This window comes from Colletotrichum scovillei (genome assembly GCF_011075155.1).
Source record: "Colletotrichum scovillei strain TJNH1 chromosome Unknown Contig00010, whole genome shotgun sequence".
NCBI classification, from domain to species: Eukaryota; Fungi; Ascomycota; class Sordariomycetes; order Glomerellales; family Glomerellaceae; genus Colletotrichum; species Colletotrichum scovillei.
The window spans coordinates 4,050,623-4,076,577 of NW_023336268.1; the positions used below are offsets into that span (position 1 = coordinate 4,050,623).

The window sequence follows — 25,955 nt, forward strand, 5'->3', positions numbered from 1 at the left end:
CACAGGATGTGAGTTCAGGGAAACGTCAGGGAAGCGCCGTTTTAGCGTTCCAACCGGGAACCACTTACAAAGTGGTGAGCCACACCGGGAACCACAGGGAGCCCACCAGGGGCCCAAAATGCTCCAAGCTTGCGGTCGCAAACTGTCGAGCGATCCCAATTTAGCGAACCAAATGCCTCCGAATTGTCCCTGCCATACCTTACCTTAGGTACCTTAAGGAAAGGTAAGTATACTACCTAGTACTTCGTACCTATGCCTGTCCATTGTCAAGCCATCAGTCGACTATCGAGGGGCCGCCACAGTTTTTTTTCTCCAATTCCACCGCGTACTGCGTACGACTACATGCGAAGTAAGGTACTTACAGCTCGACCCCGCCAATCACACCCCGCCAACCCCCACCGCTTCAGCATTCGATTCACATTTTGCTCCCTCCGATGTTCTGCCAAATTTTCTCAAGCTTTTTTCCCATCCCTTCATAACCTTGCTGGCCTCCCTCTCTTCCTCTTCTTTTCCTACATCTACTTCTCTTCTTGCCATTGCTTGCGAGAATTTCTCTCTTCTCTTCTTCAACTTCACAATTACGATCCTTCGTAACACCACACATCACAATGGCTGCTACTGGTTCCTACTCCCTCCCCGTCTCCCACAAGGAGGTACGTCTACTCTTTCTTTGCCCCGCCATGCTTTACAGAGCTCTATACTGACTCACCGATAGATGTTGGAGAAGTCTCTTATTGACTCCGACCCTGAGGTCGCCGAGATCATGAAGGATGAGATCAAGCGCCAGCGCGAGTCCATCATTCTCATTGCCTCCGAGAACGTCACCTCCCGTGCCGTCTTCGATGCTCTTGGATCTCCCATGTCCAACAAGTACTCCGAGGGCCAGCCCGGTGCCAGATACTACGGTGGCAACGAGCACATCGACCAGATCGAGATCCTCTGCCAGAACCGTGCCCTTAAGGCTTTCAACCTCGACTCCTCCAAGTGGGGTGTCAACGTTCAGTGCCTGTCTGGCTCTCCCGCCAACCTCCAGGTCTACCAGGCCATCATGCCCGTTCACGGCCGCCTCATGGGTCTTGACCTCCCCCACGGTGGTCACTTGTCCCACGGCTACCAGACCCCTGCCAAGAAGTATGTAGTCCTTCGCTTGCCACACTTGATTGAAGAATCATGACTGACTCTCGTTCCCAACAGGATCTCTGCTGTCTCTACCTACTTCGAGACCATGCCCTACCGCGTCAACCTCGACACCGGCATCATTGACTACGACCAGCTCGAGAAGAACGCCCAGCTCTTCCGCCCCAAGGTCCTCGTCGCCGGTACCTCTGCCTACTGCCGTCTGATCGACTACGGACGCATGCGCAAGATCGCCGACTCCGTCGGTGCCTACCTCGTTGTCGACATGGCCCACATCTCCGGTCTCATTGCCGCCGGCGTCATCCCCTCCCCCTTCGAGTACGCCGACATCGTCACCACCACCACCCACAAGTCCCTCCGTGGCCCCCGCGGTGCCATGATCTTCTTCCGCAAGGGCGTCCGCTCCGTCAACGCCAAGGGCCAGGAGACCCTCTACGACCTCGAGAACCCCATCAACTTCTCCGTTTTCCCCGGTCACCAGGGTGGCCCCCACAACCACACCATCACTGCCCTCGCCGTTGCCCTGAAGCAGGCTGCCAGCCCCGACTTCAAGGCCTACCAGCAGAAGGTCATTGACAACGCCAAGGCCCTTGAGAACAAGTTCAAGGCCCTCGGCCACAAGCTCGTCGCCGACGGCACCGACTCCCACATGGTCCTCCTCGACCTCCGCCAGTTCAGCCTGGACGGTGCCCGTGTTGAGGCCGTTCTCGAGCAGATCAACATCACCTGCAACAAGAACTCCATCCCCGGCGACAAGAGCGCTCTTACCCCCTGCGGTCTCCGCATCGGCACCCCCGCCATGACCTCCCGTGGATTCGGAGAGGCCGACTTCGAGCGCGTCGCCAACTACATTGATGAGTCCATCAAGATCTGCAAGGAGGTCCAGGCTTCCCTGCCCAAGGAGGCCAACAAGCTCAAGGACTTCAAGGCCACCGTTGCTGGCGGCCAGGTTGCCAAGATCAACGACCTCCGCAAGGAGGTCGCCGAGTGGAGCGGCAGCTTCCCCCTCCCTGTTGAGGGCTGGCGCGTTGACGCTGGCATCTAAATCATGCCAGCGGCTAGTGTGGCGAGAATTGGCCCACGTATGCCAGGGAGCATGACGTGGGAAAAGGAGTAGATCAAGGGAGGAATCGATATATACCACTCTGGGCTTTGATTATGCCCAGTTCAACAAAAATGGTTCAGATAGGGAATAAGCGTGGGGCGACCCAAATCGTCAAAGGGGTCCGGGTTCCGCGCATGACATTTAACATGGCTCATGAACAAAGGGAAAATGTGCTTCACAGAGCACTGCTGCATTTTATATAGGCGTTGCAAATATTTCAAGCGGAAAACCAAATACCGGGAAGGGTAAAACAAAAATTCTGGAGGCGGGAGTTGGGGGTGGCGTTCTCAACTGCGGCCATATTTTAGGTAGCTGACTGCTTCAACGCGGTCAATCGCTCAATGCAATCAAAACGTTGACAAGCAAAGCATATGTGTCTTTTACTCGTGTTCTATTGATGTTTGAAACTTCGCCGTTGCGCCCTGTTTGTGGCGTTGAGACATTCAAAGTTAGTCTCGAAGCCGTTAATGACAATGTTCCATGCCCAACATTGGATAACGACAAGGAAGAGATGACTCGACATTGGCGTTCTTTGACGAAGAAGCCCCGTTGCAAAGCATTGTCCTCGACTTGAAAGCTATTCCTTTTGTACCTACTTTACAATAGCCTTGTGTTTCTTTATACACGATAGCTGCCCATTCAATTTGTCTGAACTTACACAAGGAACCTTTCTTCTTGGCCAATGTCCATTAACAACGAGCTTGAGGACGTCCCGCGCAACTGTCTTGAAGACTGATATACATAACCAACAGTCCTGTCCGAAGTTTCCATCTCGTTCTACACTCGACAGATCAGACAGCAAACACAAACACTCTACAACAATACACCATCTTCTCGAACACACTTATACATCAACACATCCACCCTCAAGCTTGTAAGTCACCAACCCCGGCTAACGAGTACAGTTCATCATCTCCCGCTCTCATTCACCTAAGCAGAACATCACATCTTAGTCCCAAAGTCCAGGTAAGCTTCCACCACACAAAATGACCAGACTAACATCCCTCCCCGTCATCCTCCTCGCCCTCGCCAACATTACGCCAGCCTTGACATTCTACATCCCCCCTTTCCTAAAGCACCAAAACAGCACAAACGTAACCTACCACATCCCACCTCCCCCTCCACCATCCTCATCTCCATCCTCCCCCTCGGACAGCATCAGCAACATCTCCAACCTCCAAACAACAGACCCCTCCACGCCACCAACAGGCCCCGTCTACTTCCGCGGCAACCGCCGCTACGAGGACGAAATCTGCGGCGCCTCCTCCTTCGTAGGCATAACCCGCGCAACATCCCCCCTCACAACGGACTGCCTCCTCCTCGCCGACAAGGCAGCGAAAGAGGGCTACGTCTGGTACGTCCGCGGCTTCACCGACAACACCACCATCCTCGGCATCCGCACCCACGGCACCTGCAACTTTGGCATCCGCCCGCCCTACGCGGATGCCCTCCCGAGCATCAAGACGGGCTGGTACGTCGGCGGCGTGGACGTCGCGGAGGTGGTCCGCACCGCTGTGCGAGACTATAATGTGAGTGGGCAGACGGGCGCGAGCGGGATGATGCATTGCTGGGCGAATAGGGAGAATCATGTCGATGTGCAGTGGGCTATTTACGGTTCTGGGGAGCAGGGTGAGGCGGGTTACTTTTGGGCGCCGCCCGTGCCGGTGAAGTCGGGTGCTGCTGGGAGGGGAGGGGTTGTGGGCACGGGTGTGATTCCGGGTGTGGTGGTTTTCTGGTTACTGTTGTTTTGGTACATTGTGAACTGAGTATGGTAGAGGTATGGTCGTAGGTACTTTGGTTGGTAAGTCGCAAGAGAAATGACACAGGTTTTCGTTGTTATATGGACTTCGTTCAAGGTGTCGTGTAATTGGAGGTTCAGGGAGTGTGTCACCAGTAATGGAAGGTAAGCTTCTCTTGAGCTTCGGCTTCCTGCAAGTTCCAGGCAACATCTTGATTTCATGTGAAAAGCATCTTCCGCTCACGTTAGGATATGGCCCCTTTGTCTAGCGCTTTCCAGGTCTGGACTTGTGGAAGTGCCTCAGTAGATCGTGTATGAAATGAGAAAGCGTATGCTACTCCATGCCAGCTGGCTGCCTTCGTGATCTCGCCAATTCTAAGTTTCGTGTCATGTTGCCTCAATCAACTTCCCGAGTCGTCAGTAGCACGAGCTCGTACCCAAACCTTGATGGCATATCCAGACTGTCGGGATCGTGCACAGCTCGCACCACTTGTGCACCTACGAAGAAGACTTTTGGGCGTCGTGACTGTAACGTGACTCAATGGTATTCTGGTCTTGTTTATGGAAAAGAAAGGTACGATTATAGCTCTTCTGCAGAAAACATCGACATCGTCGTAACGAAGCTCTGTGCAACCTGAACAATGTAGCATCGAACCTTGATCTACCGGAGGCGTTCACGCCCATACCTCGGTAGCTATCGGGGACCACAAGATGTTGCATCGTTGACGCTCATCTTTAGAACCGTGACACCGTGGCGAAGTTCGTAAGGCGAATAGTCACCTCGAAAGATCTGAAAGACTGCGTGGATATGTGGTCTGTTAGGCAGACCCAAGCGAGGCTAAACTCTGATCCGATGCGAACGTCAGATCACGAGCCATTTGACGAACATGTTCGTCTTATAGTGGTTTCGAATGAAAGAGATGAAATCTTAACTATGAGGCAAGGAAACTTTTGGAGCCTCAATAGTCGGTGTAAATTGAATTGCCGGGACAAATGAGGGTACAAGGAGGGGAAGGGGATCGAAACCGAAAACGTCAACCCGTCATGATTCTCACCAATCTGGATTCTATTTCGTTGCCTCGAAGCAAAACAAGCCGTATTCTGGGTTGCAGTGCTGGTCGATCTGTGGCTATTTGTATGTTTAGCCCGGGGATAGCAACATAACACGAGGCTTTGTCAAAGGGTTGCAACGGGAACACGGGAACCAGGCGCTTGCATTTGTAACGACACTTAGAGGAGCGGTCTGAAAGTCTCAGTTTCCCTAGCCGTCCCTTTTGGCTAGGGCAGTAGTCAAGTATTGGCGTCGTAGACTAGTTCCGATGGCAGCCGTTGAGAGTTTGTAGGCGCCGTCCTGAGTCAAGACGGCGTCACGAACTCGCGATAATCGGAGGGAGATCCACTTGTCGCAGGTCAGCTGTCCGCTTCTTCACCGTATCATCGAATGGCGTTGGGAACCATGAGAGGTGATGCGACCAAACCCGTGTTGCTTGAGAGTCGTTTCCGACGGAGCAAAGAGTCGTGTGAGGCCTACTGAGAGCTGGGAATAAGAAAAGGAATGTTGCATTGTCGTCGGGCTGTCAAAAAATGTCAAAGAATAGCAGGCGCCGCATTGTGTCACAGGAACACACCCACGAAGCAGCCTCTTTCGAGGTTCACCCGCTTTAGAGTGTGTTCAGAACTCAAGTTGCATATGCCAAGATGCCCGGCCAGTGCTGTGTTAGCAACTGAAACTAAGAGCACAGGCGGCCGTGTCGGCGCTGCATGATGCATATCTGGTAGTGACGGGATGGATCGAGACAGAGAGACAAAATAGTGGCTTGCGCTAGGCTGGATATCCGTACCTTAACTCAACGATATTGTGGGCGCTTGAGCTCGAGAGCTCTTTCGATATTGCCTCTTCTCTTTGAGTCACCAGACCAGCCTGGTGTGTGCAGCGCATTCGCGCATCGACATAGAGCGAGGGCAATGAGTTCTTCGCCCAGGTAGGACTCCATGTCTCCTGATTCGCTCTTCATTGGTGGATTGCTCAGTGGTTCAGCTTCAGCGAAGCCTGGTGAGTCAACATTTTATCATTTTATCACGACAGGCGTTGCAAGTCGTTGCTGCTTACGTAGCCGCTCTTTCTATCGTCTGCGCCTGCGCCTTCACCGAAATCGAAACAGAAGCACCAGGGCGGTGGCGTCGTCGCCTTCGCATTACACTTCGCTGTCTTTTCAGGGGCATTTTTCTCGTGTTGCTTGTTGTTATACGTGGCCTGGACCCAGCGCCCGGCCGGTCGCGACCATTTTCATACGGCAAATCCGGAAGTTGAGCCATCGCTCTCACGAGAGGTTCTGGACGACATGACAAAAACAGCGCAGAGGTGAGCGAATGTCTCTCGCTTTGCTGCGGGCTGCGGGAAAGATGGAGATGGACAGAGACATGCATGTCAGAGACACAGAACGAGAGGAGCAGAGCAAAAGGGCAAGAGATCAAAGAGAGACGAAATCGGTGGCGCCGTTTGTATGTTTCAAAACGGCAAGTCTCCAGCGGCGTCGCTACCGCCCTCCAACTTCCTTCTTCTCATCGTCCTCATCCTTCTTCTCCTTCTCCTTCTGTTCCTTGGGTGTGTCGTGGGTGTACTTGTGAGCTTGTGGGTGTCTTCAGAGTCAGAAGGCGGGTGAGGCGTCGTTGCATCGATAGTGGAGGGCCCCGGCCATCTCGCACCTGCAGATGATGTGCCGTGACGTGACTTCCAAGTACACACTATCCGTAGCAACTAGCAAGGTCAGGGCACCAATTGATCTCCAAATCCTTCCCCAAACTACCCAAGCTGCCCCTTCCCTGTTGCATTCTGGGGTTAATTTGACCTCCCGAGCTCATCCTAGCAGGGGGCACTTCACAACAGGTGTTCCATTATCCATCATGGCACACTTGTCCCAACTAAACACCCCTTTAGCGGAACTTCCCTCTGTTCAAGCCTACCTTTACCCCCTGAGTCTTCAAATTGGGTCTTGTCTCTTCTTTCCTGTCTTCGATCGTCATTTGAGTTCACCCGCGTCCGATGTGGCTCGTGATATCTCTTCTCTCTCTTTCCGTTGTTCTTTTCTTTTCTCCACTGGCCTGAACCGCGGTTCCTGTGTGACCAACTCGCCTGGCGTGCTACACTCCATCACCAGGACGTCCACGGCCCCGTCTGCCTTCTCTGTTGTTTAACTTTCGCAGCCTACTTATGGCGCTGCGCCTTCCCAGGACTTGAGAACGAGGCGCTCGATGCTGCTTGGTCAACTCGACGCGCAATATTCATCCGCCTCATCTTGGCTCTCAGCTTTGGATTTCTACGACTAGCTGGCAGGAGTCCCCTAGTATAAAGACTGCCCCTCCACCTTCAACCCTGACTCTACTTTGAGCCGCATAAGGTAGTCCAAGAAGCCCATGAGCATCAGCAAATCGTAGAACAACAAGCCGCATTAGTGGGAAGAAAATAAGCATTCGGTAGAGAACCCCCCTGCTGCTGACTCGGACTCGAGCAAGCAAGTATGGTAAGCTTTCATCTCATTCTCCCCATTTGTGTTACGGAACGGCCCGCCGCTATGCTCGGCAGCATCCTTGTTACACCCCGTTCCTCTAGTCCTTCTCTCGGCTGTCAGCTCGCTCCCTCTCTTTTTGTTGCTGGCGTATTTTAAACACATACAAGTATGACTCTCGGTACTGACCATCACAGGGGTCCATCAATAAGCAAGTTGCACGCTACGAAATCAGCGCTGTCTTCACTCATCCTGACGCCTCCGTCGATATCGTCCTGGTCCATGGTCTCAATGGTCACCCCAAAAATACATGGACTTCCTCTTCGTCTTCGTCTCAACATGATGAAGGTGTGTTTTGGCCCACAGATCTACTACCGCAGTCTCTAGGAAAGACTCGCGCCAATATCTTGGTCTATGGCTACAACGCAGACGTCTATACCACCGGTAAAAGCACAAGTGCAAGCGACAACTTCATCTACCAACATGCTCAGACACTGGTCACAAACCTCACCCTCTATCGTAAAAGTGAGCGCACAGACAAGAACCCCATCATCTTCGTCGCACACAGCCTGGGCGGCATTCTTGTCAAGCGAGCCCTCATTTATTCCAATGACTTGAGAGACAAGAACCAAGAGGATGCCAGATCTATCTTCGTCTCCACCTTTGGAATCATTTTCCTGGGAACGCCACACACCGGATCTGACATGGCAACATGGGGTATCGTTTTGCAAAAGATGGCAGACGCTATTGCGCCCAAGAAAATGTTTGAGAGCGAGTCGGTGCTCCTCAAAACCTTGAAGAAGGACAACGAGACTCTGCAAAACATCAATAGCCACTTTCTCGACTTTTACCAGCGTTTCAAAATTCACATGGCCCATGAAAATCACAAAACGGATATCAGAGGAACGATGGTGACGGTGGTTGATGCGAGTTCGGCCAGTCCGCAACTTCCAGGCGTTGTTTACTACGGCATCGAGGCCCCTCATTCCGGAATGTGCAAGTTCAACAGCAGCAGCGCTCCTGGATACAGAAACGTTTCAACCGCTATTCGGACGTGGGCAGAAGAGGCTCCGCCAGTGATTCGAACCCGTTGGGACATTGAAATGGACGACAGGAAAGCCAGAGCACAATCCGAGGCAGCCGAGATCACCCGCGAGTATGGCAGTCCTCAAGAGACTATGGTTTCAGGTATGCTCCCCTTTTCCGGAAGATCATGCCCTAATGTAAAGCCAATCATGAATCTTCAATCTGACATTTGCATCAAGAATATAGATATGTTCCAGCAGCTCAACAATCATCACCTGTTGACACAACAAGCACCCGATCCGCTCCTATTTCTGACTCTACCACCCAAGTCTTGAACTTTGGTCCTCATTTTGTTCATCCTGACCGATTCCGACCCAACTCGTTCTTCAAAGGGCGAGAGGACTATCTTGCAGATCTTCACAAACTGTTGAAAGACCCGAAGAGGCGTTCAGAGGGGACATCTGCGGTTTTGATTCAGGGCATTCCTGGTGTCGGGAAAACACATCTTGCTCGACAGTATTATTTCAATCACAAGGACCAGTATTCTGGGGGCGCATACTGGATCAGGTCTACCACGTTGCAAGATATGGAAGACGGGTTCTGGCGCATTGCGAAAACCCAGGCTATCAAGGGCATGGCTGCTCAAGGACATAAGAAGGATTTGTTAAATCCACACAACATGGTCGATATCGTCAGACGGTGGTTCAATGAGTCAAGCGATTGGCTGCTAGTGTTTGATGGCATTCGCGTCAACGACAAAGCGATTCTCAAGTACATACCCGACCGGCCAAACAGCAGTCTCATCTACACATCAACTGACCGGTGTGATCCTGGGTCTTATCTTCTTGACAACCCCAGCATGATGAAGTTGCCTCTACCACCCATTCAAGACGCACAGGAGTTGTTGCTCGAAGAGATGGGAAAGAAACACCCATACAACACTGATGATCTCAGACGAGCTCATGAATTGGTACAGCTGATGGGTCGCCTCCCGCTGATGATTCACGCCGCTGCTGTGAACATGAATACCACGAGAGAACCGCTTGCAAAGTATCTCAAGACCTTCCGGGACTCACCAAAAGTTGGCGAGCTTCCTGCATACATGGCGATTCGAGATCAGTTGCAGAGTCGCGGTAATTACGCGGCGTTGAATCTGATCTACATACTCTCCTTCTTCAGTCAATTCATACCGGTTGAACTGCTGGCTCTTGGCTTGGGAGCTTTGGACAAGCGAACACCGGTGAAGACGGAAACGACAAAGGGCAGAAGGAGCCTAACACAGACTTTCGTTACTTTGATAAGCTTCGCCCTTATCGAACGAAACGAAGCTGATGACGTCTCTTCCTCGAGCTCGCAGAGCGGTCTCGACACGACTCCTGAGCCTTTGGATACACTCCGTGTTCACAGTGTTGTACAGGCGTTCTTTATTGAACTTCTTGCCAAGGAAGGACAGCTGAATTTCTGGCTGGAGCGGGCCATCCGCGTCTTCTGCGCGTCGTTCGATGAGGCCTATACCAGGATGAACGACGAGCCTGCCACTGGCCTTCCCGAAGACTACAGACAATACATTCGACACGGCAGAAGGTTAAAGGACCTTATTGACCGCCATGTTGTTGATCGCCCAACTCACCGGTCTACAGAACAACCCAGTTCTCAGTAAGTGGAAAAGCATCTTGAATCCCATCGCAGCCCCCGTTATGCATCAATATCCTGCACAAGTCCTATCTCTGAATATATGTTCAATCTCGTTGCTGTCTTATTTCCATGACCCTCTTCTGTTCATTCGCTACAACTCTAGGAAAAGCTTGATGAAGGGTACTGACGTTCAGAAATAGAACCGGACCTGTGAATCTTGACGCTGCTCGAAAAGACTTAGAAGAACGACTCGCGAAGGTGCCTGCAGACCTTAATGACTTACAGAGGACCATATCTACCCGAATCATCGACGGAAAGGAGGCCGCTCATAATTCTGTTTTCGAGCGCATGAACAGTTTATCGTCGCATTCAACAGACGCCTCTGGTGCCGCTGTACTCTCTCAATCACCAGGGGTCTACTCGGCTGCATTGGAGCAAGAATATAAATTGCCGCTGACAACCCACAACCCGCTTCACTTCCACATGCCTTATGTACCTTACGTGGATGAACAGGCATCTCCGGTTGAGTACCAGGGGTCCGAGGATCGAACCATTACTCCATACCCGCCTGACATTGAAGAAGGTCCATACAATGACACGGCTGACCCTGCGTGGACTGTTGTGGCCAGACACCGGTCAGTGAAGAAACAGTCACTGAGGCGCTACCATGATCGTGGAGGAGCATGGAGAGAGACAGCCGTCGCGACAAATGATCCTCGTGTGAGCATCAGTCGGGAGTCTGCAAGAGGCCTCATCACCCCACCTCAGTCTTCCAGAGGCGGCAGATCACCCAGTCGCTCCAAAGTTTCCGCAAGAAGCGAAGCTGAGGCCGAACTCCTTTACATCAAGAAGGGATCACCACCACCACCTCGTGGCGGTGGCTACATATACGACAAGGGCAGAAGCTCCAGTGCTGGTACATCTGTAAGGCCAACCTCGATGCTTGGAGCTTCAAGTTATGCCAAGGCCGTGTCAGGCACCGCAGTCGAGGAAGAGGTCCCCTCCTTTCCTACTTTCGCATCTCCCCCTTCACGGGCCGCGACAATCGACAGGAAAGCTGCTTACGATGATCGGTCCGTCTACAGCCTACAGACCGTGAATAGCCGCACGCCTTCCACGGCTCTCAGGTTGAAAGAAAATCAATTTCCAAAGTTAACTGAATCTGGAAATGCGTCTCGATCGACCGAACAGTCTCGCCAATCGCAGATTCAAGAATCCACTTCGAAACCGTCTTTTCAAAAATTCCTGCGCCGCTTGGGCAGATCCGTCAGTGGGGGAAAGCGCCACGAGAAATCAGGCCCAGGCAAAGTTTCTTCCAGCGGTTCATCGATCTCGTCCATTCCGAGATCGTCGGAAGAACTCCCGTACACATACCAGGAGGATGTGAGAACAGCGAACTCCAGTCCGGGTCTGGCTTACCCACAACAATTTCCCTCCGGACTGTCTGTTGTCACAAACCAAGAGAGTAGTCTGCGAGAGCATCCCCTCGATCGGCAGTCAAACTCACAGCCACCGTACACATACCAGGATGAATCTGACAATGATGTTCTTTCCCAGTCTGATCCATGTCTGGGTCGCCCAAGTCTGAACATTTTTCCCGCTGAGAATATGGGCTATCCGCCGCCGCCGCGGCAGGTTCCATCTAGCACATATCAAGACAACTATCGGCCAGGAAGTCATATGGATCCTACGCCACCAAATGGGTATTCATCGCAGCCCATGTCTAGGAACCCAAGCTCGAATCCTCGACATGCGACAGCGACTGGCTCAGTAGGCACAGCTTTGAGCAGCAATAGCGGAAGTGTCAGGTCAAGTCTCCCTCATCGGCGAGCGCCGTCCATGGTGGAGACGGAGCCTTCACCGCGCCTTTCCCCAATAGAAATGGACCAAACCTCTTACGACATATGGAGGAATAGGCAGACTGGGCAGCCCATTGACGAGGCGCTATTTGGACGCAGCAATATGCCCCGTCGACTGCCTGTCGGTCGTGTTCCCAGCTTCATACGGGAAAGCCCGACAATGAGCCCGCGGCCTCTGCCTGGCAACAGCGAACCAATGTCTAGATCCGGGTCCGGGGGTATCAGAACTACAGATGGACGGCTCATCTCGTTTGGCGATATTCCCGTGGACATTGAAGAAGCAGAACGGCGGCGCGTTCAGGCAGAGAACGAACGACTCCAACGCCGGTATGAAGAGGCTGTGGAGCTTTCGCGACAAATTAGAACTGGCGAGGCAGACACAGAGTCTCCTCCAGAGTCAAGCCCCATAGGGCTGGGGCTACATATGCCTTAAGAGGGACCACAGTCAGATAACAAGCCTGGCGCACAATGCTATAGAAGGCGTCTGTGACGAAGAACAGAATTGGTAGATTGGATTTCTTGTTTGGCTTCTGTCTGACTTGAAGGCTTGCGACAAAAGTGTTGTTTGGGAGAGTCGAGAGGCTGGCGTTGAAACAGAACAGAACAGACCAGGTATTTTAGTCATTGCATCCTTCTAAAGCGGCCTTTGAGGCCAAGCGTTTCTTTTGTTCAGAGGAAATTACAGGTAGAGTACGATTAAAGGAAAATTGTGGCGCCCAGATGCTTCATCTCTTCATGTGACTTGAAATTGGTGATTTACATCTCTGTTGACGATAAGCCATACTCCTACAGCATCTGAACCCTGCCGTCCAAAAAGAATATCCCAAGCCGTCCCACGGCTACAGCCAATCTCCATTTTCGGGACTCTAGTCCTTCGGCGCCAGCATGAGCACGTACTCCCGCGTACTATGCCCCAGCTTAATCACATCCTTGTCCCTCAGCTCATAATACCGACTCTCGGCAACCTTGTCCCCATTCAACACCGTCCCGTTGGCGCTCTCGAGATCAATCAGGTACGGCTTCACTTTCCCGATCCGGTCCCCGAACTCGTTCCGCTTCTCCACGTGCCGGAACTGGATCACGGCGTGCTGCTTGCTGATGCTGGGGTGCTCGGCCGCGAAATCCACCACGGCCGCCTCGCGGCCCATCAGCCAGCAGCTCCGCAGGTTCAGGTCCACCGTGTCGACCACGTCGTCCCCCTTGAAGACGAAGAGCTTCCACTGGTCGCGCGCGGGCGGCTTGCGCGCCTCGGCGGGTTCGTGGTATTTTAGCGCGATGGAGGTGCCGTCGGCTTGTTGGACCGAGTTGGAGGCCGCTGCGAGGAGGCCCGTTGTGCGGAGGTTGGGTTTTTCTTTTGGTTTTTCGGGTTCTTCGCCTTTGGAGACGGCGAAGGAGGCGTCTTGATCCGGGAGGGGCCCCGAGCGGCGGATGGGGCTTGTGGGTGCCGTGAGGCGTTTGCGCTCTGGGGGTTTGGAGTTGTCGTCCGAGTCGGAGGTTGGACTGCGGTCGCGGTGTCGCCGGCGACGGGAGTCTTTGTCTCTGCTGCTGCGGTCGTCGTCACGAGGGGATCGCCTCCGCCTGTGTCTGTCGCGATCGCCGCGATCGCGGTCTCGTGAGCGGGAGCGTTTCCGCGCAGAAGGGTCTGGCGAGCGCGAGCGGCGGGACGTCTCGCGTCTGTCGCGTGATCTGGATCTTCTTCGTTCCTTGCGCGGTGGTCTGTCTGAGCCGCGATCGCGATGGTCGCGATGGGTGTCGCTGCGGTCTTTGCTGCATCTGCGGCGGTGGTTATCGCGATCTGCGGTGTCTCGTTCTCGACGGGGCCGTTCATCTTCGTCTTGGTCGTCGCGGCGGCTGCGTCGTGACCGCTGGCCACGGTGCTCTTCGTCGGAGCCCATCTTTCGTGTGACTTTTGTGTCGCAACTGGGACGAGGACTGGAGGCGAGTCGTTAGGCAGCTGTAGTTTCTGCGGCTACTCGGCTCCCGTTTTCGCTGCGCAACGAGACTCCTTGCCAAGTCGACAATTCGAACCGGAGCAATTGGTAGTTGGGAGTCACCGATGCCTTCTCTAGATTCACAATTTCGACAATGTTGCTTTAGGCGGCTATGGAAAAAGCCAGGAATTTCACCGGGAGCTCTGAGGTCATCCCGCAACGGACGTGCATTTTAGCGGCCAAAGTAAGCCTGGCGCCCCCCACACGCCGTAGTGCCCATCCAGCACGGCCCCACTCCGATCCCGTCTTCATCCCGCCCGGCCATCCTCGACCACCACCGTCGTCCTTGCATTCGCAGAACCACCAAAAAACACCAGGACAAAAACACCAAAACATCACGGCTCTCGCTCTCACATCAAAACAAACATGCCTACCTGCCTCAACAGCAGCCAAGCCACCAACAACACAATATTTTCAAATCCCTCCAAAACAGATAGAAATCAATTTAGACCGACAGTCAAAACCACAAAGCGATTCGGGACTAGCCCCTTCGCGTGCTAAACCCGGCCATTTGAGGCCTCAAAGGTCGCACAGGGCTGCCTCCACCGAGTAGCGAACAAGAGGGTCTGTAAATTCGGTTTCACTGCCGCGCTCTCACGCCGCTACTTTGGAACCACTCGCCCAACTGTCAACGAGAACAGAATCGCGGGACGTTATACATAAGGGGTCGGGCAGGGCGGCCCCGTCAGTCCTGGTTCGGTTCCTGTGATGGGAAGGAAGGCAGGCGCCTTGGTGGGGACTGCCTGCCTCCTTCTCAGCCATTGGACCGTCGTGATTTCATCCGGACCTGGAGCACGTGAGGACACGAGAGAAGCGAGGGAGGAACCTCGTCTGCTACATCATTACAGGGCCAAGGTACTAAACAGAATTACTGGTTGATGGCTCATCAGATTGTTAGATACCCTGATTCTATACCTCTTTTGCGTCGCGCTAGTTGCGCCGGCTCGTCTTCCAACACTTCAAAACGCCCGTTTTCTACCTACTCTCTTCCCTATACTCCTCCGTGCATCCTCGGATCATCATGCAAGGCTGAACTCGGTAATCTCTCCCATCTCGTTCTTCGCTTCCGCTCCAACCTTGTAAGAAATCCTCCACCGCAACTTGATGGATTGAACCTTGCGGTTCTTGTCCCCAGCATGCCATACTTCTACGAACTGGGTCACACCTCTGCTCTGCTTGGGAGCCAACTCTCGCCCAGTTTGGGGCCTGAGGCCAAGTTCGTAACCCTGGTTAATGTTAGCGAAAGGACCTATATGGAGAAAGACACGCGCAAGACTGACCTTTGTGGCGGCGAGCTGGTAGTGAAGCTCTGAGATGGGCTGCGCAGAGTTGTTCGAGAAGGCGAAACTAAGGTTGATCGCATTGCCCGTCCCCGTTCTCCCTGCAATCATCTCAATCTTGACAGTAGAATCGCTAACAGTCGCCTTGTGCTCCTTAGGCTGACTAGGCGCTTCAGGAGGGAGAGCTGACGAAAAGGCCCATTCGTCGTCGTCGTTTGCGGCTGGCGCTGCTGTTGCGGGCGCGATGGCGGGGGCGGGAGCTGGAGTAGCAGGCTTGGAGGAGAAAATAGGGGATCCGAGGGCGGCAAAGGGGTCGTTTGAGGATGTGGCCTGCTGCTGGGGCGGCTTAAAGGCAGACATACCAGACGGCTGGGGTGTGCCGGACTGGGATGCTGAAGGAGAGGTGAAAGAAGCGAACTGCGAGAAGGATGGTGGTTGGGGTGTCGCAGTATTGCTCATAGGTCCCTTTGCGCTGTTGTTCTCTGTCACGGAAGAGAGCAGCGCCGGCCCTGGGATGTCTAATTTTGGTCAGTATGTGGACGCGTCAACAACAAAGACTCTGTTTGAACATACTCGAGTTTGCTCCGAATCCCAGAGTCAAAGCACCTCCTTGGCCGTAGCTTGCTGAATCGTCCATAGAGAGACCCAGAAGATCATTCTCAATGCCTGCTGACTGCGAGGCCGGCTGACTTGACGATGAGCCATTCGTTGTCTCTGGTTCGCCATCAAAGTCGATCAAAGAAAGCTCTTGCGCTGCGCTCTTGGAGGGGCCTGAAGTCGACGGCAGCGGCGCGCCACTGGCCACCTTCTTAGCGGCTTCAAGATCTCCCTTCTTCATGAACTTGTATCGTTCCACTGTCCGGTGTATGCTGTCATTGATCTCCAGCAACTTCGCGACGGCCTCGTGATCATCCGACTCCTCTTCACACATCTTTTGGATCTTGGGCTGCGCGCTCGATAGAGCAGCAGCAAGCTCAGAAAACACATCTCCATCCTGCATCGTGTCGCCCTGTTGGAAAGCTTCGAGTCTCTCTTCGAGCAACCTAGCCTTGGCTTGGATCTTGGCAACCTCCTGAGCGGCCTTGGCGCGGTAGTCGGTCTTGGATCGAGTATCGTAGCCGGCCATAATCTTCATGAGACGGTTTGCCTCCTGGAGATCCTCGGGTGTGCCTCGTCGAATGAGCTCCTGGAGCTTGGCAGATTGCGCCTCGCGTTCCTCTTCTTCCATTTCCTCGGCAGATTTCAAGTTCTATGCACGTCAGTATAGCTCCAAAAACATTGCCAACGATACAAAAGAGCGCCTTACATCGCTGGGGTTGAGCACGGCGGCGTCATCCCGCCTGACCTCGGGGAATGTGTACCCCTTGTAGCTCAGAAGACGATGCATATCCCGAATGAAGCCCAAGTCCTCCTTGTACCTGCTCGTTTCGCATATCGTGCTTCTCCACTCCTCAATCGCCTCGAGGATCTTCATCTGGACCCTCGTCGCCCGTATCGGGGGTCGCTCGGGGAACCTTCTGACGAGCTCATTGAGAAACTCCTTTGTGCTAATCTGCAAGTGGAAGGGGTAGCCGCAGTTCTTGACGCAGATGTCGAGCAGGTTGATCGCGAGAAGGGCGACGTTGGGGTTGCGATGGTTGATGTAGCTGACGATGGCGACAGCGGCTTCACGTGGGGCGGAACCCTTCTTGGAATTGATCAGGTCGGAAATCTCGAGGTTCAGAGCGAGGTTCGGCTCGTAATTCTCGGGACTGCAGGCGGCCTGGATGAAGCGCTGGAGCTGGGACGGCGTGGGAGCGCCCATTTCGCCCCAGCGGTCTCGGGCCGCAGCTCTGGCTGATGCGGCCTCCATCGTCGTCGTTGCGGCTGTTGCGTTCGTGGGCGGCCTCGGGCGGGGAGGTAAGGGAGCTATCTTGGCGGGTTGGGGATCTCGTCGTTCGTCCAAATTTCTCAAGGTGAGAAGCGCATCCGAGGTCGGTGGATGGGTTGGGTTGGCCGTGAAGAATTAACAGCTGGCCGAGCGAGCGCCTGCGAATTGGACAGATTGGATTAGGTCGGCGCAGGCATCCCTCATGAACCCTGTGATAGGTACCGATGGCATCTATGGCCGAGTGACGAGGGGCTGCTGAGTGACAGGCGGCGCGGGAAGAGGAGCCACCAAAAGGTGGCCTGTGCTTGCCATCCACACTGGTTTACCTTATTCGGAGATATCACGCTTACTGGCATATTTGAACCTTATTATGCACTTTGATGTTTTTTCAGGTCATTTTCGAGATTTGCCCCTCCAGAACCTACCCCGCCAAACTTTTGTTCGTCCAAGGAGATACCGAACCCTTTGGCCATCGTCCAGTCACCTTGCGATCCCACGGCACCTCAACCTCTCTCTCCAAGATGGTCCGCCATAAGAAAGACAACTTCAGCTCCCGCGGTCGTAAGCTCCACTCGGGACCGCCGCGACAACGCCAACCTCGCGATGGCGACGACGCCGACGGCCCCTCCACCCGCCCGTCCTTCAAGGCAGCATGCTGGGATCTTGGCCACTGCGACCCCAAGCGGTGCTCCGGCAAGAAGCTGATCCGAATGGGCATGATGCGCGACCTCCACGTCGGTCAGAGGCACAACGGCGTCATCATCACCCCCAATGGCAAACACACCGTCTCACCGGCTGATCGCGACCTCATGGACCAGTACGGCGCCGCCGTGGTCGAGTGCAGTTGGGCGCGTATGAAGGACGTCCAGTGGAATAAAGTGGGAGGCAAGTGCGAGCGGCTGCTGCCGTACTTGGTGGCTGCGAATACCGTCAACTACGGCAAGCCGTGGAAGCTGAACTGCGTCGAGGCGCTGGCGGCGGCGTTTTACATTTGCGGGCACCCCGAGTGGTCGGAGCAGGTTCTTGCGCCCTTTTCCTATGGCGAGGCGTTCTTGGAGATCAACGGGAGTCTGTTGAAGAAGTATGCCGCGAGCGAAGACGAAAAGGGGGTGAAGAAGGTTCAGGAGGAATGGCTTGACAGGCTCGATAAGGAGTATGCGGACAGCAGAGAGGATGCTGACGCGGACGATATGTGGAAGGGAGGAAACACAAACAGGAGGGCCATGGTGGACTCTGACGAAGAGGAAGATGATGACGACGACGAGGACGACCAAAGCGGAGACGAGTCTGGCGAAGGCGACAGTGCTGACGGAATATACCTGGGCAAGAAGCCCGCAAAAGACCAAGAAGAGGAAGACGACGACAAAGACCCCTACGCGATATCAGACGACAGCGATGACGACGCGGCCATGGAGGAGATACGGCGCAAGGTTCTCGCGTCAAAGACGTTCTCTAACCCTTCGGCAGCAGAGGAAAAGAAGAAACCTGAGTCCATAGCACGGCCACAAAACTTGAAGCCGGACTCTGATATTGAGCCCGACTCGGACAATGGAGAGGATGATGACGACTTTGACAACATCATCAATGCCACACCTGTCACGGACAAGATTGGGCTAGCTAAGCTCGAGAAGGAGCGGTCGCAAGCGACGACTACAAGTAGGACGTTCTCGTCGAATACGGTTTCTGCCCCGAAACGGTGGTAAAAATAAATAAATAATACATGACGAAGTTTGAGGTGGCCAAATGCCTCCCCAAATATTCTATAGCAGCCATGATAGGTTGGTTACACAAGTTGTTTTACAGTATGGCGTTGTATGAGTTGCGTCTCCGAATACGTTCGTCCTCCTCCCGAGCACAGCTTTGATGTCAAGAAACTCCCAAGCACCACTGTAGCTCAACTCTATACCCACGGCCTTGTCTTGTCATCTCGTACAAACGTCTTACAGCTGTCCCCATTATCTTACAAAGACCTCTTCTCCCTGACCTCTTCGTACATCTGGATTTGGTCGCCGACGTGGAAGTCTGTAAATCCATCGAAGGCAATACCGCACTCGGAGCCCTTTCTGATTTCGTTTACATCCTTCTTGCCGTGCTTAAGAGTATCAATCTTGCCTACAATTGGTGTCAGATTAGGCCGCTCCTCGTAAAAGAGGTGATTAAAGGGTGAAGCTTACCTTCAAAGATCTTTTCGCCACCGCGCAGAACGCGCGCCATGGTTGATCGAGTGACCGAACCGTTTCTGACCTTGCATCCGGCAATGTTCTTGTACTTACGTCCCTTAATGTTGATGGGGAAAATCTGAAGGATGTCCGCCTCGCCGACAACCTTGGACGACACCTTGTCTGGCAAGGACTCTGACATGACTTGCTTGACGTCGTCTGCCAAGTGATAGATGACGCTGTGGTCTATAATCCTGACGCCCTTCTGCTCCGCCATGGACTTGATATGGCCGGGGACGGTACTGTTGAAGTTGGCAATGACACTGTTCGATGCCTCGGCATGCTCAACATCTGACTCGGAAACCTGGCCAGCCGCAAACCGGAGGATACGAGGTCTCACTTCATTGTTGCCAATCTCGTTGATCGTCGCGCATACAGCTTCGACGGAGCCCACGACGTCACCTCTAACCATGAAATTGATAATTTTCGTGGTTGAAGCCGGTTCGACAGCGTCTCCTTCTGCTGCCTCGACCTCTGCCGCTATCTCAGCAGCAATCTTGGCTTCACGTTCGCGAAGCTCCTGCTCAGCCAATTGCTTCGAAGATGCCTCTCTCTCCCGCATCTCCTCGCGGTAGTCGACAGCCACCCTGGCTCGATCTTCGTCGGGCGCCTGGAGGATCTCGTCACCAGCAGCGGGCAGCTCGTCTCTCCAGCCTAAAACCTCGACAGGGGTTCCAGGTGGTGCCTCGTCCAACTCCTGTCCAGCCTCGTTTCGCAAAACTCGAACCCTAGCCCAGGCAGTGCCTGCGACAATGAAGTCGCCGAGGCGCAGAGTGCCACGCTTGACGAGCACGTTGGCAGACTTGCCATATGGCTTTATACTGGCTTCAAGCACCCAAGCTTCAGCCATACCATCGGCTTCGGCTCGCATGTCTTGAATTTCAGCCAAGGTGACAATGTTCTCCTCCAACTCAGCCATGCCTTGACCAGTCTTTCCGCTCACACAGACAACTTGTACGTCTCCACCAAAGTCTTCGATCTCGACACCATGACGAGCAAGGTCGGCCTTGACCTGATCCGGGCGCGCATCTTCCTTATCACACTTGTTGATGGCCACAATCATTGGCACCTTTGCGGATCTGGCATGCTTCAGAGCCTCCAGAGTCTGGGGTTTGACACTGTCGTCAGCTGCCACAACCAGAACCACAATGTCCGTGACGTTGGCACCACGTTGGCGCATGGTCAAGAAGGCCGCGTGACCAGGTGTGTCGAGGAAGGTGATGAGTTTTCCTTCAGACATCTTCACCATGAAGGCACCGATGTGCTGAGTGATACCGCCGTGTTCTTGCGCCGCTATGGAAGATTGCCTGAGGTAATCGAGGAGCGTGGTCTTTCCGTGATCGACATGGCCCATGATGGTCACAACAGGGGGGCGTTGCGGCAACACCGAGACATCTTCCGGAGGAGGTCGAGGTTTGAGATCCCTCGCGGCGCCGGTGTCGACTTTTGGTTCAAAACCGAACTCCTGAGCGACTAGAGCTGCGGTTTCTCCCGTCATGATGCTGTCCTCAGTAATGTCTTCGAACCCCATTTCTGCCAGAGCCTTCAGAAACTCGCGACTCTTCATCTTCAGCGCTGAGCCTAAGTTTAATATGCTGATGAACTCAGGCAGGAAGATACTCGGGACAGCTGCAGCTGCTGCAGCTGCCGCAGCTCTTTGTGCTTTTGCCTCGGCCTTCTGACGGCGGCGTTCCGCTGGACTCATACCAACATCTTCCCATTCATCATTTTCGTCCTCCCACCGTGATTGCCCTTTTGACTTGTACGATCCCCGAGAGGATGCGTAACTATCCCCGCGACGATTGCTAGTCTTGTCGCGTCGTCGAGAATCACGGTTGATCTCGTAGGACTCATCGAACTCTCTCGTCTTGGACTCTGGCTTTTGAGACGTGTTCGGTGCAGCTTGTGCATAGTCCCCTGGAATGTCTTCGCTCAAGCCACCAAGTTCTGAGCGTGATGATCGTGGGTTTCTATCGTTCCGGATGGGGCTTTCAGCCACCCGTTCTTGAAATTTGGTGAAAAAGTTCTCTCTCGAAAGTCCCTCGGAATCGATGCTAGAGTCTTGAGTCCTCTTTGAGAGTTGGCTCCAGCTACCCGAGCCCAGTGCGTTTGACTTGCCGAGACCATTTCGCTGACGCGAGTCCCTCTGGGACGACAGACCACCGAGACCATCTCTTTCAGCGCGTCGGTGATGCGGTACAGGCGTGCTTGGCGGGGCTTGGTCTGAATCATGACGATGTCTCCAATCGGACCTTGGTGCTGAACGTGAAGGCCTTTCGTCGAGGCCGCCTTGTGTTCGCGGTTTCGTGTTGGCGTCTCCCAAGCCACCCTTAGAGCTTCCTCCAAGGCCACCTCCGATGCCTCCTTTACGGCCATCTCCTAAGCCACTGAAAAACTGCCTCGGCTTCTTTTCTTCCTCTTTTCCTCCTGCACTTGTAGGGGCGCTCTCAAGGCCTCTTCCCAAGCCTCTTTGCACACCACTTCGAACGCCGCCGCTTCCCAGACCGCTACCAAGACCTCCCTTCGGCCCTCGTTGTCTCGGGTCGGGCTGTCCCAGAGCATCCTGGGCCTTTCTCGTCGCATCAGCTTTGTCCTGCACGGCCTTCTCCTGTGCGGCTTTGTGGGTGGCTAGCTTCTGGCGCGCTGCGCGCTCGTGTGGTAAAAGCCCATCATCGGCGTCGTTGCTTCGATCTACGGGGGCCGCTGTTGCCGGGCCGTCGGGGCTCGGTGCTTTTGACGGCGTGCCTGCACCAAACGCTGGCGCTCCCCATCCGGAGCCGTTGGCCGGACCAGGTGACTTCCTAGGAATGCCCGAGCCGATAGAGCCCTTGCCGCCTCCCCATGACGCGAATCCCCTGCTGCCGGTCGATGCATGCTTCGTCGAATCGGAGTAGTTTGGTCGACCGAGATCACGCTGCCGCTGCAGGGCGGGGTGGCGGCAGAAGGCGCAGACGTAAGCACTGCTTCGCTCCTAAAGAAGCTATTAGGTTATGTGCAAAGACCTCAATCATTCGGGAATAGTTCTACTTACGTTCCATATCCTACATCTAAGCATGATTTGTATGTGGGCGCAACATGAGAGGCTGCGAAGGAATGCCTGGAGAAAGTTAAGGTCGAGCTCGAGCTCCTTCGAAATGCCCCAGAAATTTCTCGAGCTCCCCCAGGGCAATTGGAGAGGTCAGCATGTGCAGCCAATCGCAGCCAGGAGGCAATTGGACAGTTCTTGGACCCACCGCCCGGTACGTCAGGGGCAGGTACCTAGTGGCATGCGACCCCCTTGCCCCCATTTGTAAAGCAAATTCGGCCAGCTTGTAGCTAAAGAGCCCTGGGTCGAGCTCACTTATTACTCATTCACAATTCACAAGCACACCTGGGTCACAGTCAGTGTCCGCGGAAACGGTCACGATGGCGCCAAAAGTGAAGGCTGTCAAATCCAAGGCGCCCAAGAAGGCGGCAGTGGGCGCGCCGCCGAAGCCCTTCAAGAAGCCGGCAGAGGTCCTCCAACCCTTCATCGAGACTCTTGACCAAAAGCACGTCTACATCACTCACATCGACTCCAAGCCCGTGGAGTTCAAGAAGAAAATCTTCCTCGTGCCGGTCGGCATGAACCTGGCCGTCGCCGCGCTCTTCATCCTGCGCATGTACTGGATCCTGCCCTACTACTTCAAATTCGTCCAGTCCGCCATGGGCTACCCCAACGAGACGACCTTCCCCACCGCCGACTCGACCTGGGGACAGCTCCTCTGGGAGGTCGCCAAGCGCGGCGGCTCGCTTACGCTGGATCTCATGCTCTTCATCTTTGTCTGGCCGTGGCCGGTCGAGTTCGTCTTTGGCACGTCGTATAGCAACCCGGTCAGCTGGCGGTGGAAGGTTGGTTTCCGCGAAAAGGAAATCTACGTCCGGCGCAGCCGGGAGTGGGACCAGCAGCTGGGCGACATCTTCAAGGACAGGGAGCGCAACGAGGCGCTGCAGCAGGTCATCCGGCAAGCTTGCTCCCCTCTCCTCCTTCAGGAGAAGACTGGCTACCTCACCATGACGGGACAGTGGGATCTCGACTGGCAGGCCATGATCGACGCGCACACCATGGTCGATCGCAACGACGTCGCACTAGATGCCTTCAGACGCCTGGTACTGGTGTATCATGAAGATTACGGCTGGATGTCAGTTGAGGAAGAGGGCGTGACGGCAAAGGAAGACGACAGACGGAGACAGGTGTTCCAGTTCAGGGATGCTCTTAACGCAATTGGCAAGGAGAACCTCTTCTTCCGGTGGATCGAGATTGTGCAGTTCGAGTCCTCGCAGCCAGGTGGGTTCGGCCCCGAGAAGCAAGTTGTAGTGGCGAAGCAGATCCGGGATCTGTTCCAAAAAGAGGGTGTGGATTTTGATCAGGTATGGCATGACGCCGTTGGATCGGATGGGTTGAGTGGCATGTGAGACAAATCACGTATTTGCACTGCGCGAGGCATTGTACATTGGCTTCGTGTAAAATAGAGCATTTTCACGGAGTCTGGCAGAACAGCCTGTGGCAGCGATTGGGCTTTGGCAAACAAAATCTTTTGTCCACATTTGTGGTTTCCACATGGTGTCTGGGGCATGCGATGCTGGGATCGATTATGGACCAGGAAGAACGATGGTATATAACTTGAGGTCGTGTCCAGATTGCCAAAGAGCACTGAATGTCCGGCTTGGCCAGGACCGGCTTATTTGCTAGACTTCTTGCCCTTCTTCGCTGAAGGGCCGAGGGCGGCCTCACGCTTCTTGGCCTCCTTTGCCTCAATCTCCTTCTTCTTCGCAGCCTCTTGGGCCTCGCGCTCTTCTCTCTCGGCCTGCAGAAAATTAAATAATTAGTTTCACTGTCTAGGAGGCAAATCGGAATTCGAATTGAAAATCTTACATCTCTCCGAGCAGCATCAGCCGCTCTCTGCTCACGAATGAGTCTCAACCGCGCCAGATCGGCCTTGGCCTCGTCCGTCTTGCCGGCCTCGTGCAGCTTGCGGTATCTCTCCTTGGCCTGCGCGGCCTCCATGCTCTCGCGCTCCTTGCGGTTGTTGGCCACGGTCAGCTTCTTGACGCCCTCGGCGGCCTCGTCAACGTCGGCGCTGGGGGCAGGCGCCTTGGTCTGGTTGCGAGAGGCCTTGGAATGGTTGGGGTTGACGGGCATGTCGTCGTCGCTGCTCTCCTCCTCGGAATCGCTGGGGGGCATGTCGCCGACCTCGACGGCCTGGGCCTTCTTCTTGGCTATGGCGGCGTCCTTGCGAGCCTTTGCGGCGGCCTTTCTATCGGCACGAGACAACTCGGCCTGGGCGGCGCCGCCCTCGTCAGAGTCGGAGTCCTCCTCCTCAGAGTCCTCTTCAGAGTCTTCTTCGGAGCTCTCCTCGTCCTTCTTCTTGGAGCCGGCGGCCCACATGTTGATTTCGTTGCCATCGGCGTCGAGGGGTCTGAGATCGCGGGAGAAGTGCTTGCCACCTTTTCCATCAGTAGAATGTCAGCCAGCGCTTCAATAGGATGGGTATCATGAAGGCGAATTTTTGACGAACCTCCACGGGTGAACTTTCTGAACTTGCCGCCACGGCCGCGAGAGTTGCCTCCTGGTTGTCCGCCTGCCATTTTGACTGTGATGGGGTTCTCTTTTTTTTTTTCTGCTGGGTTGCTTCTGATTGTCTGCGCTGCGTAGACAAAGTGAGATTGCGGGGTCGAAGTGGGATGTTTAGCAGAGATAGTTGGCGCAAAGGGTAGGATGGCGGGGTAAAAGTGTGCTGTCCTTCCTGCTTTGGTGGGCGGCGGCTGCACTTGGGCGTGGTGGTTTTTAAAGAAGAAGGTTATGGTGTCGGAGACTACCTTAGAAGCAGAGGAAGAGGGAATCACTGGAGATAAAGCAGGGTCAACACGGTGAATCGGACTTCAGTTATGATCCCATTGGGTAGACACTAAGGCATAGCTCGAAGAGTCACAGACTTAATAAGGTGTGGCAGATCAGAGGGGCAATCATCATTACGGTATTTCGCCCTGCCAAGTTACCAAACTGGACCATAACAGCATCGCTGGGTTACGGCGCGCAAAGCACGATACTGCAGTCCATTTCAGTCCCTGAACCTGCAGAGTCCCGCAAACACAAACACCTTGACCTCTATTGGCCGGCGGCAGCAGCCCATTTCTACCCGAGGGGGCCACTCTTTGGCCTCTTTTTCACCGCCACGACTTTGTGCCCCGCGCTAAAACGGGCAGGCTTCAATGTAGACAGCCTGTGTCAGGAGATGCACATGTGCAGAATGTCTGTCATCTAAGCCACACGCAGAATGTTTTCGGCAATCACCTCACTTTAGTTACAGGTGCAACATCTTACCCTCCCTCAGGTGCAAGGTCGCTGTCCCTGACATTACAACCCTGATAGAGACAGGGAAAGAGTGAGGCCAATCGAAGGATGATTTCAATCTGACGGCTCTCATTCGTTACGTGAATTGACCCCACTCGGTTCTCATGACTTTATAGATTCCTCCTACTACCTTACACCAAAACCGAAGGTGATGAAGAGAAAATAAGACACGTTCTTGTTACCAGGGAGAATCTTAGTTTAGGTTGGGTGTACCCA

The 25,955-nt window shown here is 54.2% G+C and overlaps 8 protein-coding genes across 8 annotated transcripts; 4 read left to right on the plus strand and 4 right to left on the minus strand.

The window, feature by feature from the left end:
• The first annotated feature begins 412 nt into the window (after nt 1–412).
• Nucleotides 413–2,607, plus strand: HER10_EVM0013257 (serine hydroxymethyltransferase). Its single transcript, XM_035482621.1, has 3 exons — nt 413–653; nt 716–1,131; nt 1,195–2,607. The coding sequence occupies exons 1-3, from the start codon at nt 609–611 to the stop codon at nt 2,180–2,182; spliced, it is 1,449 nt and encodes a 482-aa protein (XP_035328687.1). The 5' UTR covers nt 413–608; the 3' UTR covers nt 2,183–2,607.
• Nucleotides 2,608–3,228: 621 nt separating this feature from the next.
• Nucleotides 3,229–12,289, plus strand: HER10_EVM0008391 (LipA and NB-ARC domain-containing protein; the record flags this gene model as incomplete). The annotated part of the gene is made up of 6 exons (XM_035477916.1): nt 3,229–3,831; nt 7,684–8,397; nt 8,464–8,647; nt 8,773–10,144; nt 10,342–10,940; nt 11,000–12,289. The coding sequence occupies 6 exons, from the start codon at nt 3,229–3,231 to the stop codon at nt 11,215–11,217; spliced, it is 3,690 nt and encodes a 1,229-aa protein (XP_035328259.1). The 3' UTR covers nt 11,218–12,289.
• A 402-nt stretch (nt 12,290–12,691) lies between these two features.
• Nucleotides 12,692–14,116, minus strand: HER10_EVM0003521 (FHA domain-containing protein). Its single transcript, XM_035473195.1, has one exon. It carries the CDS (start codon nt 13,899–13,901, stop codon nt 12,873–12,875), a length of 1,029 nt encoding a protein of 342 aa, XP_035327801.1. The 5' UTR covers nt 13,902–14,116; the 3' UTR covers nt 12,692–12,872.
• Nucleotides 14,117–14,868: 752 nt separating this feature from the next.
• HER10_EVM0010876 (VHS domain-containing protein) lies at nt 14,869–17,390 on the minus strand. Its single transcript, XM_035480322.1, has 4 exons — nt 16,584–17,390; nt 15,851–16,526; nt 15,278–15,795; nt 14,869–15,223 (listed from the first exon to the last, which is right to left on the minus strand). The coding sequence occupies exons 1-4, from the start codon at nt 17,127–17,129 to the stop codon at nt 15,017–15,019; spliced, it is 1,947 nt and encodes a 648-aa protein (XP_035328474.1). The 5' UTR covers nt 17,130–17,390; the 3' UTR covers nt 14,869–15,016.
• A 178-nt stretch (nt 17,391–17,568) lies between these two features.
• HER10_EVM0005905 (uncharacterized protein) lies at nt 17,569–18,872 on the plus strand. The gene has a single exon (XM_035475507.1). The coding sequence runs from the start codon at nt 17,669–17,671 to the stop codon at nt 18,848–18,850; it is 1,182 nt and encodes a 393-aa protein (XP_035328036.1). The 5' UTR covers nt 17,569–17,668; the 3' UTR covers nt 18,851–18,872.
• A 235-nt stretch (nt 18,873–19,107) lies between these two features.
• HER10_EVM0003193 (translation initiation factor IF-2) lies at nt 19,108–22,421 on the minus strand (the record flags this gene model as incomplete). Its single annotated transcript, XM_035472877.1, has 3 exons — nt 19,108–19,259; nt 19,322–22,337; nt 22,398–22,421. 3 exons carry the CDS (start codon nt 22,419–22,421, stop codon nt 19,108–19,110), a joined length of 3,192 nt encoding a protein of 1,063 aa, XP_035327773.1.
• A 350-nt stretch (nt 22,422–22,771) lies between these two features.
• HER10_EVM0003203 (uncharacterized protein) lies at nt 22,772–23,800 on the plus strand (the record flags this gene model as incomplete). Its single annotated transcript, XM_035472887.1, has 1 exon — nt 22,772–23,800. The coding sequence occupies one exon, from the start codon at nt 22,772–22,774 to the stop codon at nt 23,798–23,800; it is 1,029 nt and encodes a 342-aa protein (XP_035327774.1).
• Nucleotides 23,801–24,066: 266 nt separating this feature from the next.
• Nucleotides 24,067–24,973, minus strand: HER10_EVM0013119 (uncharacterized protein; the record flags this gene model as incomplete). Its single annotated transcript, XM_035482486.1, has 3 exons — nt 24,067–24,192; nt 24,261–24,832; nt 24,904–24,973. 3 exons carry the CDS (start codon nt 24,971–24,973, stop codon nt 24,067–24,069), a joined length of 768 nt encoding a protein of 255 aa, XP_035328671.1.
• Between the last annotated feature and the right edge of the window lie 982 nt (nt 24,974–25,955).

What these genes read in the sequence shown, in the direction of transcription:
- HER10_EVM0013257 (XM_035482621.1), top strand. Translation starts at nt 609, where the DNA reads ATGGCTGCTACTGGTTCCTACTCCCTCCCCGTCTCCCACAAGGAG. An exon ending in TCCCCGTCTCCCACAAGGAG is followed by an intron (nt 654 to 715) that starts GTACGTCTACTC and finishes ACTCACCGATAG; the next exon opens with ATGTTGGAGAAGTCTCTTAT. An exon ending in TACCAGACCCCTGCCAAGAA is followed by an intron (nt 1,132 to 1,194) that starts GTATGTAGTCCT and finishes CGTTCCCAACAG; the next exon opens with GATCTCTGCTGTCTCTACCT.
- HER10_EVM0003521 (XM_035473195.1), bottom strand. Translation starts at nt 13,901, where the DNA reads ATGGGCTCCGACGAAGAGCACCGTGGCCAGCGGTCACGACGCAGCCGC.
- HER10_EVM0010876 (XM_035480322.1), bottom strand. Translation starts at nt 17,129, where the DNA reads ATGGAGGCCGCATCAGCCAGAGCTGCGGCCCGAGACCGCTGGGGCGAA. An exon ending in GGGATTCGGAGCAAACTCGA is followed by an intron (nt 15,796 to 15,850) that starts GTATGTTCAAAC and finishes GACCAAAATTAG; the next exon opens with ACATCCCAGGGCCGGCGCTG. An exon ending in ACCAGCTCGCCGCCACAAAG is followed by an intron (nt 15,224 to 15,277) that starts GTCAGTCTTGCG and finishes AACATTAACCAG; the next exon opens with GGTTACGAACTTGGCCTCAG.
- HER10_EVM0005905 (XM_035475507.1), top strand. Translation starts at nt 17,669, where the DNA reads ATGGTCCGCCATAAGAAAGACAACTTCAGCTCCCGCGGTCGTAAGCTC.